Source organism: Bubalus bubalis, chromosome 10, assembly GCF_019923935.1.
Source record: "Bubalus bubalis isolate 160015118507 breed Murrah chromosome 10, NDDB_SH_1, whole genome shotgun sequence".
Taxonomy (NCBI): domain Eukaryota; kingdom Metazoa; phylum Chordata; class Mammalia; order Artiodactyla; family Bovidae; genus Bubalus; species Bubalus bubalis.
The window spans coordinates 1,557,891-1,571,796 of record NC_059166.1 but is presented as its reverse complement, the minus strand read 5'-3'; the positions used below and the strand labels follow the sequence as shown (position 1 = coordinate 1,571,796).

The window sequence follows — 13,906 nt, the reverse complement described above, 5'->3', positions numbered from 1 at the left end:
TGTGACCCCCTGGACTGTAGCCCACCAGGCTCCTCTGTCCACGGGATTCTCCAGACAAGAGTACGCTCTCTTCCAGGGGGGATCTTCCCAACCCAGGGATCGAACCCAGGTCTCCTGCATGGCAGGCAGACTCTTTACCAGCTGAGCCACCAGGGAAGTCCATGAATACTGGAATGGGTAGCCTGTCCCTTCTCCAGGGGATCTTCTCAACCCAGGGATCAAACCAGGGTCTCCTGCACAGCAGGCGGACTCTACTAGCTGAGCCACCAGGGAAGTGCCTGTCCCGTGTACAACCTTTTACCAAAAAACCCATCACTGGTAGGTTTGGCTTCTTCCTGCAAATATCAACATAGTTTTAGAAAAAGCTTAGGAAGACCCTTTCAAGTGGATTCCATGAGGCCCACGCGGGAATTCTATCCAGACTCAGCGGAGGCCTGCGTATCGACGTCTGTGCCCGGCCCTTGGAAACAGCGGCATTTTAGAGGCTGTACAGAAAGCAGTCCCTCTGTTCTGCCCTCACTTCTGGAAACCACCCAGTCTGAACAGGTGAACTTGTTTATTCTAAAATGTTAATCTCCAAAGAGTGCCTCTTGAGACTGTTTGTTCATGACTATCTAGTGTCTAGTATAAAATCTACTATTTCAGCTTGCTTTCTTGTTGCCTTCAAAAGCTTCTGCCAATCTGTGCATTTAGCCCAGGAGGGGCCGACGGAGCCCAGACCCCCTGAGGCTTCCCGGGGGGGATGCCCCTGCCCCCCAGGCCTTCTCTCTGCCCCCAAGCCACAGAAGCAGCCTGGAAAAATTCAGGGTAAAGTGCTCTACAAACTAAGATGCTCTCAGTAAACAGATTCCCTGAAAATCCTACCTTCTGGAAAAGCTGAGGGAAATTTCCTTTGAAAAATAAACACCACATACAAGGGTTTCTTTTCAAAAGCACTTTTATGCTCAACACATGAGTGTTGGAGACTGCGGCGTGGACTCACATGAAGCGCGTTCTCCCCCCTGGGATGAGAGGGCGTCCTCACGGTGTGAAGGACGAGGGTTTGCTGACCACCAGCTATGTCCCTGAGGGGGGAAGCTACAGGGTCAGAATGACTTGCAAAGACAACGGCGTTGCAGGTGTCTATTCACCTGGAGCATCTGACAAGGACGCATATTCCAACCCCGTTTCTCGAGCACAGCGCTGCAGCCATCGGGGACACCGCCCGGCCCCCGACGTGCACAGGACTGAGGGCACCCGTCCCGGGCTCGGGGCACAGGGCCTGGGAGGCGGGACGTCAGGCCTGCAACCCCGGAGTCCTGGAGACGTCCACTGGGCCCTGTGGGCGATGCGCCCAGAGTCACAGCCTAACCCAGGGCCGACGCGCCCAGAGTCACAGCCTAACCCAGGGCCGACGTGCCCAGGGACACCCCGGCAGCTCCTGTGAGGGGACCCCTGTCAAGGGGCGGCTTCTGGGTGGGACCAAGCAGACCTGTCAGCCCGCACACCAAACCCCAAGTGAGGCTGGGCCGGTCCTCGGCCGAGAGGCCCCTCTGCCGGCGGGCCCGCCCCTCACACCATGGTCATGACCTTCAGGGCAGCTGGCTGGAACCTGCGGATCTTCCTCTTGAGGGCCTTGGAGGCCTTGACGCGGCACAGCCTGGGCACTGGGGGCAGGGCCAGCCTGGAGTTGGCGCGGGCCCGCTGGCCCGGCCGCCTGCCGCCCCCCGAGTCGCTGCCACTGGACTCGGCGTCCCCGAAGCGGCTGGCAGTGTGGTCACTGGCCTCGTCCCCGCTGCTCTCAGCTGTGGTGGAGAGGAGCAGCGAGGCGCACTCGGCCGAGCGCTCCGAGCCGTCCGACGCGCTGCGGGCGCGGGCATCCTGCCGGGCCGGCGGGGGCCTGGGCCTGGCGCACACAGGCCGCGGGCCGCCCCCTCTCCGGGCTGCGGGCCTGTGGGGCCCCAGGCCTGGGTCCGGGCGCGCCCGGGCTGAGATCTCCACCGAGGACTGCCACCGGCGCTGCCTCTTCCGCGCCGCCCCCCCGGACGCCCCCAGCGGCGCGGCTTCCCAGGGGAACAAGGCCTGAGCTGACGCCCGCTGACCCTCCCGCCGCGCCACCAGCAGGGGCACGAAGAAGGACACGGGGTACAGGCTGGACTCGGAGCAGGACCGGCCGGGCGCCTCTGCAGCCAGCGTGGGCCTCCGGGGAGCAACCCCCGACTCTGGGGGCGGCCGGGGGACCCCGAGGGTGCCCCACTGCAGCTGCGGCCTCCCAGGCCCTGGTGTCTTGCTGCTGGGCCCCCTCCTGACCGTCACAGGCTTGGTCTTGGGGGGCCCTGTGGGGGAAGCTGCACCGGCAACCAGAGCGGGGTGGATGCAGCGTCCGTCTACGCGCCCACTCGGCCACCTGCCTCCGCCCGGCCAGCCAGCGAGCACCGACGGCTGAGCAGGGCAGCGGGGAGCGGGGGCCCGGCCACAGGCCAGCTGGGGGGCGTCTGCACAGGCCTCTAAGTGCGCATGGCCGTGACATGGGCCACGTGCCCCCTCGGGATGGCTGCTGGGGCGTGGGGTGCCCACAGAGGGTGTGGGTGGCGGCCGGGCGAGGCCGTCCCTGCTGGCAGCCCCGCTCACCACCGCCCTCCCGGGGGTGCAGGCCGGCTTCTCCAGTCCACCTTCACCATCCACCTTCCGGGCACCGAGCTGCGGCAGGGCTGGGGACGCCTCCCCTCTGGGGGGCCCCCGGGCATTCCCACGGGCCCGCAGCCGCAGTAGCCGCTCAATGTAGGCTGCGGCTGGGCCAGCCTCGAAGGCCAGCCCGGAACGCACAGAGCTGGGGCCTGCGGGGCTGGCGGGGGGCGGGCGGGGGGGCGCGTGGCCCTCGCTCTGTGGCGTCTCCCTGGCCAGAGCGAACAGTGGGCTCTGCAGGGCCACGGCGTGCAGTGGGCTGGGGTAGGGATACACCTCCCGGCCACCCCGAGACACCAGGTCGCACTGGTACTTGGGGTCCACACCGTGGCAGAGGAAGGGGGCGGCCGTGGGGTGTGCCCCGGCTTTCTGCAGCCCCACATCGGCCGGGAGGATTCTTTCAAGGTCACCTGGGAAGGAGAAAAAGAGGGAGGTGTTGAGGAGGGAAGACGCAGGCGCCGCCCTGGGGCAGGAAGCATCCCCCGCCCAGCTGCGGCGGGACGACCCTGGCCCTGCACACACGGCGTCTGGACACGTGGGCAGCGGCGTCTGGACACGCGGGCAGCCTCCGCACGTCCACCACCTGGGCAGCTCCAGCCACAGCTGGCGGGGCGAGGCTGAGACCCTGATGCTCAGTTTCCGCCCTCGTGCGGCAAAGATGCAGAGGATGCAGCGAGAAGGGGGGTTGGGGAGAAGGTTATGGGGCAGACCGTCCCTGAGACGTCTGCAGATGCACCCACCATCCGCTGGCTCAGGTCCAGCACCAGGAGTGAGGGGCCTCTCCTTTTGGGACCGTCTGAGGGATGGGGAGTGTGGGGACCGTCTGCGGGCCGGGGTAGGGGAGCCACGGGTGAGCTGAGCTCTCTCCACATCCGTGCCCAGCTCTGCTCCAGCCTGGTCCCAGGCCGGCCACGGAAGGGTGTGGACGGATACTCGTTTTAAATAAGAAAACGTGCTTTTCATCACCACAGCCCTGCTACGATGAACAGAAGCAGGCCTTTGATTCCTCCGTCCATCCAAAAGCCCACGGAAACCCTGGAGCAGCCCCTGTTGGGGTGGAAGCCCCCCACAAGCATAGGGCTCCCTGTTCTGTGCTTGGTAGGTCGGGGCCGCCCCCACCGGGATGTGAGCTCGGGGCTGCCCCCACCTCCTCAGGGGGGGCTCGAGGGCCCGGGGGGTCCCCCACCGTCTGGCTCGCCTCACCTGTGGACACCGGCCGTGGCCGGGGCTCCTCCTGGAGTAGCTGGCCTGGCCCCTCCTCGCTGGCCGAGGGCCCCCACGCAGGCAGGGGGACCCCACACACGGCGGTCTCGTCGGCCGACCGGGGCCGGCAGTCCCCCGAGCCAGGCCTGGACTTGGGGGCGGCGGGCAGCAAGGTGCCCAGGGAGCAGGACATGTGATCGCTGCACACGGACGTGCAGGAGGTGGACAAGGAGCAGGAGCCGCCGTCGCTCAGCTCGTAGAAGCCTGGAGGGGGCACAGGCACTCAGTGCGGTCCAGGGAGCCCCGTGCGAGGGGGCCGTGGGGCTCAGGGGGGTGCCCGGGGCGGGAATGCCCAGGATCCCCACTGCCTCCTTCCCCCCAGCCGCCCGGGGGGTCAGCGGGCCCTCCAGCCTTGCCCACACCCCCGCCCACCACCTGCTCACCACCTCCTCACCCCTCTCTGGGATGACTGGCTCACTCCCCCACGTGACCACTGGTGTCTGGCCCTGGGAGTGGGACCCTCTTCTCCCCTCCCTCCTTGAGCCCCTCAAACTCCATCTGAGGCATCAACCAGAAAAGGGGTCGCGTTCAGGGAGGCCCCCGCCTGGCCCTGCTACAGGCATGACAACCCAGCCAGCAGAAGGATCTTGCAAACAGAAAGACAGAAAGACGCGGCAGAGAGCACTGTCCTCGGGGAGATGCCGGTCTCCCGGGTTTGCTGTCTGAGCTGCCGTCTGAGCCTGGCACCTGGAGAGGAAGCCAGGCGCCCAGGACCATGTCAGTCAGAAGGCTGCCAACCATTGCTGTGTGGCCCTGAACGAGCTCGACACAGGTCACACAGGCCACGGGCAGGCCGTGGTGCTGCCCTTAGGCTGCATAAACCCACGGCCTCAAAACTCGCCTTGCTATCACACAAAAGCCACTATCTGCAGCCCCCACATCGGCTTCACCCAGACACAGCCCAGAACGTGCCTTGGCCCAGAGAGAGGAGAGAAACTCACGCAGTTTCTTCCCCCAAAGCAGCATTTTCCCAACTAAACAGTGCACACAGCACTCTCTCTTCTTTTCTTCCGTGAACGCTCAGTCGCGTCCGACTCTGTGCGACCCCAGGGACTGTGGCCCACCAGGCTCCTTTGTCCATGGGATTCTCCAGGCAAGAATACCGGAGGGGGTTGCCGTGCCCTCCTCCAGGGGATCTTCCCAGCCCAGGGATCGAACCCGCGTCTCTTGTGTCTCCTGCATTGGCAGGCGGGTTCTTTACCACCAGCGCCCTTTGGGAAGCCCCCCTTTCTTCCCAATCGCACTTAAATACAAGCATTGAAAGTATTTGGATCCTTCCGTGATGCGTGCTGACCCCGGGGCCTGGGCAGCGGTGGGCTCGCCGGCCGGCCGTACCCGAGCTGGGTCTGCTGTCGCTGTCCGCGGCCTCGCCGGGGCCCCTGCGCACGTCCAGCTGCAGCGCGCTGATCTGCCGGTCCAGCTGGTCCAGGTGCGTCTGCAGGCCGACGTCCTGGCGTCTCAAGCGGTCCTACGAAGGGACAGAGTGGGGCACGGGGCCATTCTGAGTACAGACCAGGAGGCTGGGGCGCCTCATGAAGCCACCTCATATGCGGCAACCTCCCCAACCCCCGACAAAGCCCGGCCTGCAGCCCTGCACCCCGTCCCGCACATGGCCTCCCAGCCCTCCCACCGGCTCCTCTTCCCAGGTACAGATGCTGGAATCAGCAATAGTCACTTAGACATCTTCCTTTATAAGGAGACAGGGTAACGCAGCTTATGAGAGAGGGACTGGGATCTAAACCAGCCCGAGGTCCCCGGCTCCAGCAGCAGCCCCGAGGGTATTTTCAAGGTCTTTCCATCTCTGCAAGAGCCCGCTGCCCCGGGCTCGTGCCCCGTGGACCCTGCGTCTGGTGCCTGTGCCACCACGTCCCTTCACGGCGGTCCGTCCGTGGCACCAAGGGGCTGGGCTTTCAGCTCTTTAGGGGGACAGGAGAGTCCCCAGGAGAGAAAAAGGGCCCCACCTTCTGCAGAGCTATAGCCTACACAGCGCAGGTGTGCCCCCGTTGGCTCAGGTGGTAAAAAAATCGCCTGCAACGCAGGAGACCCGGGTTCAATCCCTGGGTTGGGAAGATCCCCTGGAGAAGGGAATGGCGACCACTCCAGTATTCTTGCCTGGAGAATCCCATGGACAGACGAGCCTGGTGGGCAACAGTCCCTGGGGCCACAGAGAGCTGGACATGACTGAGCTGTGGCGTCCCAAGGATCAAAGACCAGAGTGAACAAGCAGGCCCTTGGAACGGAGGCGGAGAACAAACCAGACCCTCATCGTCCTTCCCCCTCCTGTGTCATGACCGTTAACAAACCTCAGGTCCTCCCGAGCAGCATGACCTGTCTCCTCTCCCACCGCACAGGGAGAAGGCATTTGCCTTCCTCTCCCGCACCCAGCGCACCTGCCTCATCCGATCAGCACGCGACCCACGAGGCCCCATCCCGCGCCCGGCACCCTGGCATAAGATGCAAGGACCTGCTCAGGGTCGGCCCTCCCTTGAGCCGGCCCGCTGTTGTAACAGCGTCTCCCACACAATAAACCCCATTCTCCTCTCTTTCTGCTTCACGTCTGCAAATTCTTTTCCAGCCCCCACACGGACCACGACATGAGCGACTCACACACACACGGCTCGCACAGGAGGCGCTGAGGATGGTCCTGCAGGGCTCCAGGGAGCGGGACGGGCCTGCAGGAGGGGATGCCCGGCGCCGGGGCGGGTGCAGCCTGCGCTGCCCAGCACCCTCTGGTCTCAGGGCCCACCCCCCAGCTCTGTCCCGCTCCAGGCTTTGGCTGCCCCGGCTGTGAGATGCGTGACCGTGAATGCTAACTACACGCATGTGCGTGTCATGTAACACACGTATGTGGTTGGCACTTACCATACATGCCCACACGCGTGCACACACGTGAGTCACGTGCATGTGAAACAGCACCCGTGTTTCACAAACGCTGCCGCCCTTCCTTTAGTGATAAAACTGCGCCCCATTGTCGAGGCTCACAGCCTAAATCTCTCGTTTTGATTACCAATGAAGTTCAAGGCCAATAATTAGTGTAATTATATGGGTCTTCCTGTTTAAGAAGGTGGTTAATTGTATTTCTGTTTATTATATAGGAAATGAGTAATTACTTCAGCAATTTCAATAATACGAGAAGCCAGTCCCAGAGCGGGCACGTGGCAGCAGCTGCTGACCCTCACGGGACGACGCCGTCGCCACACTGCTCCGGGTTAGGGGCCACGAGCCCGGCGCCCGGTGGGTGGGCCCATCCGGTCCAAGTCCACTTTCCTCAGGACCCGATGCAGGGGTCTCAGAACAACCCCCACGTTTTGCAGCAAGACCGTCTCCAGCCTCGTGGAACAGTATCTGTAATCGTAACACTGTGAAAGGCAGTTCCGAGTTTATTCACGTCTTACACACTCAGAACCCCCGAGACCTCCTGGCCGCCTTTGTCCCTGAATGTTCTCACAGAGGGAAACCCTCCCCAGGTGGACGGCCCAACCTGAGAGCTGGGGGCGGGCTCCAGGACAGGCTCCAGCGAAGGAGAATCACTTAGATTCAAACAAAGGGAGTTTTTCCTGCAGGAGGCCCTGGGGCCGCTGGAAGCCTCAGCTGCCTGCTCAACCATACTTCAGGGTGTAAACGCAGCGATGAGACCACCTCCCTCCCCAGCCACGAGCCCCTTCCTCCTGAAAGAGGCCCCCTCTGGCTTTTTCCTCTCTCTCCAGCCCCGTCCCCCTACCAAAACTGACCCTGGCCTGTTTGTCCTGGAATAAATGCTCTGTGATTACCGTGTGCCCGGCCTGGCTGCGGCTGGCGGTTTCTGTTTAATGTCAAAAGGCCCTGGTACCTTCCAGGGAATGACCATGTCTCCAGGACCCCGCCGCAGAGCGACAGGGTGTCTCACCCCGACGCACACCATCCTCCATGGGGGGTTGTGTCTCTGCTTCTCATTAGCCCCTCCGTGGGCTCTAAGGCTGTGCTAAGTCAGGGGTTCCTGTGGAACCTGCACAGAGCATGGCCCGCTGCGGAGCCGGGCGCCCGGCATCCCTGCGCTCGTCTGCATTTCTGCAGAGACAGCCGTGCCGCAGGGCTCCCTCCAGAGCAGCGAGCCTCGCTGTCCCCGCGCCCCCGACGCACCGCAGGCCTTCCGGCTCACTCGGGAAGCACGTCCTGAGTCCCCCAAACCTCGCAAGGGGCGAGGGTCTGCTGTGGAGGAGACACAGCAGGGTTCCCAGGGGCGGGGAGCCCCGGGGGCCTCCGTTCAGATCCCAAGCTCCCTGCCACAGCGATTAACTGAGACTAGGACGCACCTGGGAACCTGCACTTTGACAAGCTCCCCGGGGACCAACTTTCCGTGACCACGAACGCTTGAGAACGTCTACCCAGGGAATGCCGTTACAACCAGACGTCTGGCTTAGCCCTGTCTTGGAACTGCTGACTTCACAGGCTGCAGAGGTGATTTGATTTCCTCTTGTTTGGCCCTTCCGCTCCCATCTGCAACCCGGTTTTCTGGAGCTCTCAGAGCTCTGAGGGAGATTCGGAGGGCGAGAGGGGAAACGTCCCCACATTCAGGGTACAGAGACGGGATCTAGAACACCTCCACCCTCTCCCCCAAACCCGGGCACATGCACAGGAAGCAGCTTGGGCATCAGTCCCGCGGCACCGCGAGAGCCCCACCTGGCTGGAGGAGAGGCCCTCGGAAGGCCAGGGTCCCAGGTGAGCCTCGGGGACTACGGGCGCCGGCGCCCCACAAGGGGGCCCGGCCCGGCCTGTGGACGCCCCTGTGCCTCCTCGTGACCTCGAGCCAGTCCGTGTCCCCCGAGAGGCCAGGGGGCAAGCGTCAGTGGCCCAAGGACAGCACCAGACGCTGCGGCTCCAATGGCAGTCAGACCTGCAGCCCCTGCTAAACGCCAGTGCCGACCAGGGAGGAGGAGCCGCTGCCAATCGGGCCGGGCAGCGTGACCAGCGGGAAACTCCCCACGGGGTCCCAGCAGGTGCCCAGAGCCTGCCCTCTTGTCCCCCGGGGCCCCTCTCGCGCTGGTGGCTCCTGGCGGGACGTGGAGCTTGCAGGCTCTCCGGGGTATCCAAGGCTTCTCATCAGGGCCGCTGGGAACCTGACCCTGACAGAGACGGGAAGGGCAGCCGTGTCTTGGGGAAGGACAACTGCGGAAGATGGACAGGTGACCGCAGTGCCACCCACAGAGGCCGGGTCGGAGGTCACAGGGCTTTCATGAGCTTGGAAGTCTAGGACGCGGAGACGGCAAACACTGAAACCTTCTTCCCCTTTGCTATCAGCAGTAACGGTAGCTCGTTCACTTATCCAACAAAGCCTCACTAAGCATCTACTTCGCGCTTCGTGCTGTGACTTCAGCGGCAGCAATTAACGAGGCGCAGCTCCTCGTGGTACCTGTTGGCGTGGGGACCGCTCCTCAAGGCAGCGCAAACACCCAGGTGCTCGAGCTCATGTGCACTTGGGACGTCTGGGACAAAGCTGCTGCGGGTCCCATAAAAGTTCTTCCTGTCTTCACACCTGATTGGCGCCCCCTGCGCAGGTTAACCCAGGGTGGCTGGCAGGGGGCCCTGCCTGAGCCGCGAGTTACCCAAGTGTGAGACAGAGATGGAGATTGCACCCTGCGATTGCACCCTTCACCACAGAACTGGGATCCCTCCTAGTACTTGCCCTGTAAGAAAGACGTGAGCCTGTTCATCGCTGGGCTGATGTCACACGTACTCAATTCTTCTTCCCTTCTGATCACACAGTCTGTGCCAAGAACAAAGTTTCAAGACAAAGCGTGCGTGTTCCTTCTGGTCCCCACATTAAAAAAACAACAAAAAAACCGGTTTGATCTTCTCTCCCAAAAGGCTACTTGTAATTAGAGGCTGAGAACCCACAAGTCTGATCTGTATATGACTTAAGCTCAGTTAATCATCAACTGTGCTCCAGCTCCCCCACAGAACAATGCACAGCAGCACCCCAGAGCTCTTTCCCGTCACACACGTGTCAGGCACCTCGGCAGGCTTGTGTGTGCCTCCTCCAGGGAGGCTGTGTCTAGGTGCGCACGCGCGCGCACACACACACACACACACACACACGGAAGCTACGCCTGCAGCTCTGACTGGATTAGATGGGGGGGCGGTGAAAAGCCTATAAAGTCCCACTTGGGAACTGGCTCCTTCCCTCCATGGAGGAGCCGGGGGATCCCAGGAGGAGAGGCTGCACCATCCGGAGACTGTGCAGAGACAGCGGGAGTCCTGGGAAGCATCGCAAGGCAGTGGGCTTCCGGATTCTCTAACCCAGAAGCAGCTCACCAATCACTGACACGACATGACCGCGCTAAGCTGACAGCATCGTGGCAGCTTCATCCAGCCTGCTTTGTACAGACGGCAACTTTAAACAGGGCCGATTTAACTTCTCAGTCAAAAGACTTTCCACTTGGAGTAATAGAGTCGGTTCTCAAACAGGCATCTTTCTCTGGACTGCAGCCCACTCAGTCATGTCTGGCTACTCCTGACCCCGTGGACTGTAGCCCGCCAGGCTCCTCTGTCCATGGAATTCTCCAGGCAAGAGTACTGGAGTGGGTAGCCATTCCCTTCTCCAGGGGACCTTTCTGAACCAGGGTCGAACCCGTCTCCTGCATTGCAGGCAGATTCTTTACCGCCTGAGCCACCAGGGAAGCCTTCTAATTTTTCATTAAAAAAGTACAGCAACCCTGCAAAATCTCTCTTCAGCTGACGCCAATACATGAAGTGAAATCACACAGCAGATCAATAACCGCGCAGTGAGCTGAGTGTCCTCAGCGGCACAAAAGGAACCCGCGTGTGGAGGACTCCGCTGCTGGCCCAGGAGGCTTGGTCCCACCGCCTCTCCGTCCAGAGGACACACCTCTTTTCCTAGGTCAGGTTACATTTTAAAGTTGGAGAGGCCTCATCAGATCCATGCTTCCCCCAACGTCTAGTTATAATGACACGACCCCAGAGCTCAGCCTGGGCGCAGGCCAGCTGAGGGGCGCGTGGCACTCTGTCCCCCGACCCACGCCGCAGGGAGACACTGGCTCCCGGAATAGGGATTCCAAGGAGCCCCCCGCAGGGCAAACCGATTTGATGCTTTCTTATCAGCGCAAGAGGGAAACTCCAACACACAGGAATTCATCCTCAAAGTCTGTGTGCGCCGGGCGACACGCAGAGCCGGGCGCAGCCCCAGGGTGCGGGCGGGCCGGGCAGCTCTCAGCACCCGCATCCGTGGAGCCTCCGCGTCCGTCTGCGTTGGGACCGAGCTGCGTCCTCCGAGGCCGCCGAGGGTGCCCTTCGACCGGCCGCCTCCGGCCCCGCGCGCCCCCCGCGCCCCCCGCGCCCCCGCGCGCTCCTTACCAGCTGCTCCTGCAGCGCCGCCAGCGCCGCCTCCAGCCGCAGCTCGTGGGCGCGGGGGCCGCGGGGAGCGGCGGGCCCGGGCGGCGGCGGCCGGGCCAGCGCGCCCCACACGCGCGCCTGCTGCCTGGCGCGCAGCCCCCGCAGCTCGTGCAGCCCGGCGAGCGCCGCGCGCAGCCTGGCGCCCACCCGGCGGCGGTCCCAGCCCGCGGGCCCCGGCGGGCCGCCCGGCGCCCACATCCCGCGCTCGGCCCCGCGAGCCGCCTCGGCCTCGCTCCCGGCCTCCGGAGCGCCCGGCAGTGCGCGCGGCCTCCGCGCCGCCGCAGCTCCCCGCCCCCGGCCCGCGGGCCGCCGAGGCGGGCTGGGACCTATCGGTGGCCGCGGAGGCGGCGTCTGCACCCGCCCCGGGGTCACAGCGGCCGCCCCCGGGCCCGCCCCGTCGGCGGGGCCCCGCGCCCTGGGCACCCGGGCCGCGCGCTCCCGGGCGCTCCGGAGGACGCGCGGGGACCCAGGAGTCTCCGGGGGAAGAGCAGCCCCGCGGGCGGCGGGAAGGTGTGAAAATAGACCGAAGGCGGTGGGAGGTTTTGTTCAGGTTAAAAGCAAGTTTTTATAAAACAAGTTGCTGCATAGTATCGCATTGTAGGATTCTTACCATTATAAATTTATTAGAACTTTGAAAAAAAAAACTCCCCTTTTCCTAGAAGCCTCAGTTTGTCCTTTTTAAAAAAGTTTTATAATGAAAGCTTGAGATGTAGTTCCCCTTTTTAGAATACACAGTTCAATGGTCCCTTAGTATACTCACCAAGAAGTATCACCCCAGTCACCCTCATGGGCCTTTACCTCCCTCCCCCAAATAAGCCCTGCCTAGCCAGCGGTCCAGTCCTCCCGGGGCACCCCCCGCATGAAGCTGCCTATTTGGGACATTTTATACAAATAGAATCAAACAAGAGATGGTGTTTTAGGACTGACTTCTGTTACTGATCATGCTTCAGGGTTCATGCACGTTGTAGCAAGTATTACTTCATTTCTTTTTATTGGTAAATACTGCTCTGCTGTATGGCAGGACTCGCTTTTATTTATCTGTTTATTCCTTAACAGGCTGTTTTCCACTTTGCGGTAACTATTATGATTAGTGCTGCTGTGGAATTCGTGTATGTGTGTGTGTGTGTGTGTGTGTGTGTGGAGATGTTTTCATTTCTCTTGAGTGTTTATCTAGAGTGGAGTTGCTGGGTCCTTGGTAACGTCCATGTCCAGCCTTCTGAGGAACTGCCAGGCTGCTTCCCATCATTTCCCGGACCCATCAGCGCTGTCTGAGGGTTCCGAGTGCTCCACACCCTCACCAACACTAATCTTTTCGGTGTCAGCTGTTCCAGGATGAATGAAGTGGTCTCTCACTGTGGCTTTGATTTCCATTTTCCTCCAGGCCAGTGATGCTTGTACCTTTTCACCTGCTTACTGGCTGTTTGTTTGTCTTTAGCAAAATATCTGTTCAGATCCTTTGCCCATTTTTTAAACACTGGGTTGTCTTCTTTTTGAAATGTAAATATTCTTTGTGTATTCTAGAAACACTTCCATTTCAGGTACAAGATTTGTAAGTATTTCATTCACTCTGGGTGTCCTTTCATTTCTTTGATAGTGCACTTTGCAGCAAAAAGTTTTAATTTTGACCAAAACCAAGTTATCTTTTTGTTGTTGCCTGCTCTTTCAGCATCATGTCTAAGAAACCACTGTTTAATCCAAGGTCAAAGGTTATATCTGTGCTTTTTTCCCTAAGATTTTAAGAATAGTTTTGGTGCTCATGTTGAAGTCTTTGGTCCGGTTTTAGTTAATTTTTGTGCATGTTATGAGGTAGGGGTCCAGCTTCATTTTTAAACATGTGAATATTCAGTGTTCCCAGCACCATTTGTTAGAAAGACATTTTCCCCCCATTAAATTGCCCTGGGACATTTGATGAAAATCAGTTGATTCAGAAAAATCAGTTCCTGGATTCTCAATTCTGTCTCACTAGTGTATCTGTCTATCCTTACGCCAGTTCTGCATTGTTTTGATCATTGTAGCTTTGTAGTAAGTTTTCCAGTTAGGAAGTGTGACTCACCCACAGTTCTTTTTCAAGACTGTTTTGGCTATTCAGGGTTCGCTGCGCTTCCACCTGAGTTTTAAGCATAGCTTGTCAGTTTCTGCAAAGGAGGCAGCTGGCAGCTGTCGACTGGCTGAAGAAGCACTGCTGCCTTAAGGGCGAGCCTCCTGAACCATAAGCGTGCTGGTTTCCCGTCTGTTCGGGCCTTTAATGAACTGAGCCTCCTGAACCATAAGCGTGCTGGTTTCCCGCCTGTTCAGGCCTTTAATGAACAGTGTTCTGTAGTTTTCAGTGTTCAAATCTTGCACTTCTTTTGTTAAATTTATTTCTACAAATTTTATTCCTTTTCAAATTATTATAAATGGAAACGTCTTCTAATTTCATTTTCAGAATGTTCATTGCTAGTATATAGAAATAAGCAATTAATTTTTGTATACTGATCCAAGCAAGCTTTCTGAATTTTTTTTATTAGTTTAATGGATTTTTAGTGGGTTCCTTTGCATTTTAGAAAATTTACAAAATTGTGTCATCTGGACACATTTCTTGCTTTCTTAG

At 60.2% G+C, this 13,906-nt stretch overlaps 1 protein-coding gene across 1 annotated transcript; it reads right to left on the bottom strand.

Annotated features, from left to right (window-relative positions):
* Positions 1 to 923: 923 nt before the first annotated feature.
* DACT2 (dishevelled binding antagonist of beta catenin 2) lies at positions 924 to 11,514 on the bottom strand. The gene is made up of 4 exons (XM_025294262.3): positions 11,278 to 11,514; positions 5,263 to 5,395; positions 3,868 to 4,131; positions 924 to 3,074 (listed from the first exon to the last, which is right to left on the bottom strand). Exons 1-4 carry the CDS (start codon positions 11,512 to 11,514, stop codon positions 1,552 to 1,554), a joined length of 2,157 nt encoding a protein of 718 aa, XP_025150047.3. The 3' UTR covers positions 924 to 1,551.
* Between the last annotated feature and the right edge of the window lie 2,392 nt (positions 11,515 to 13,906).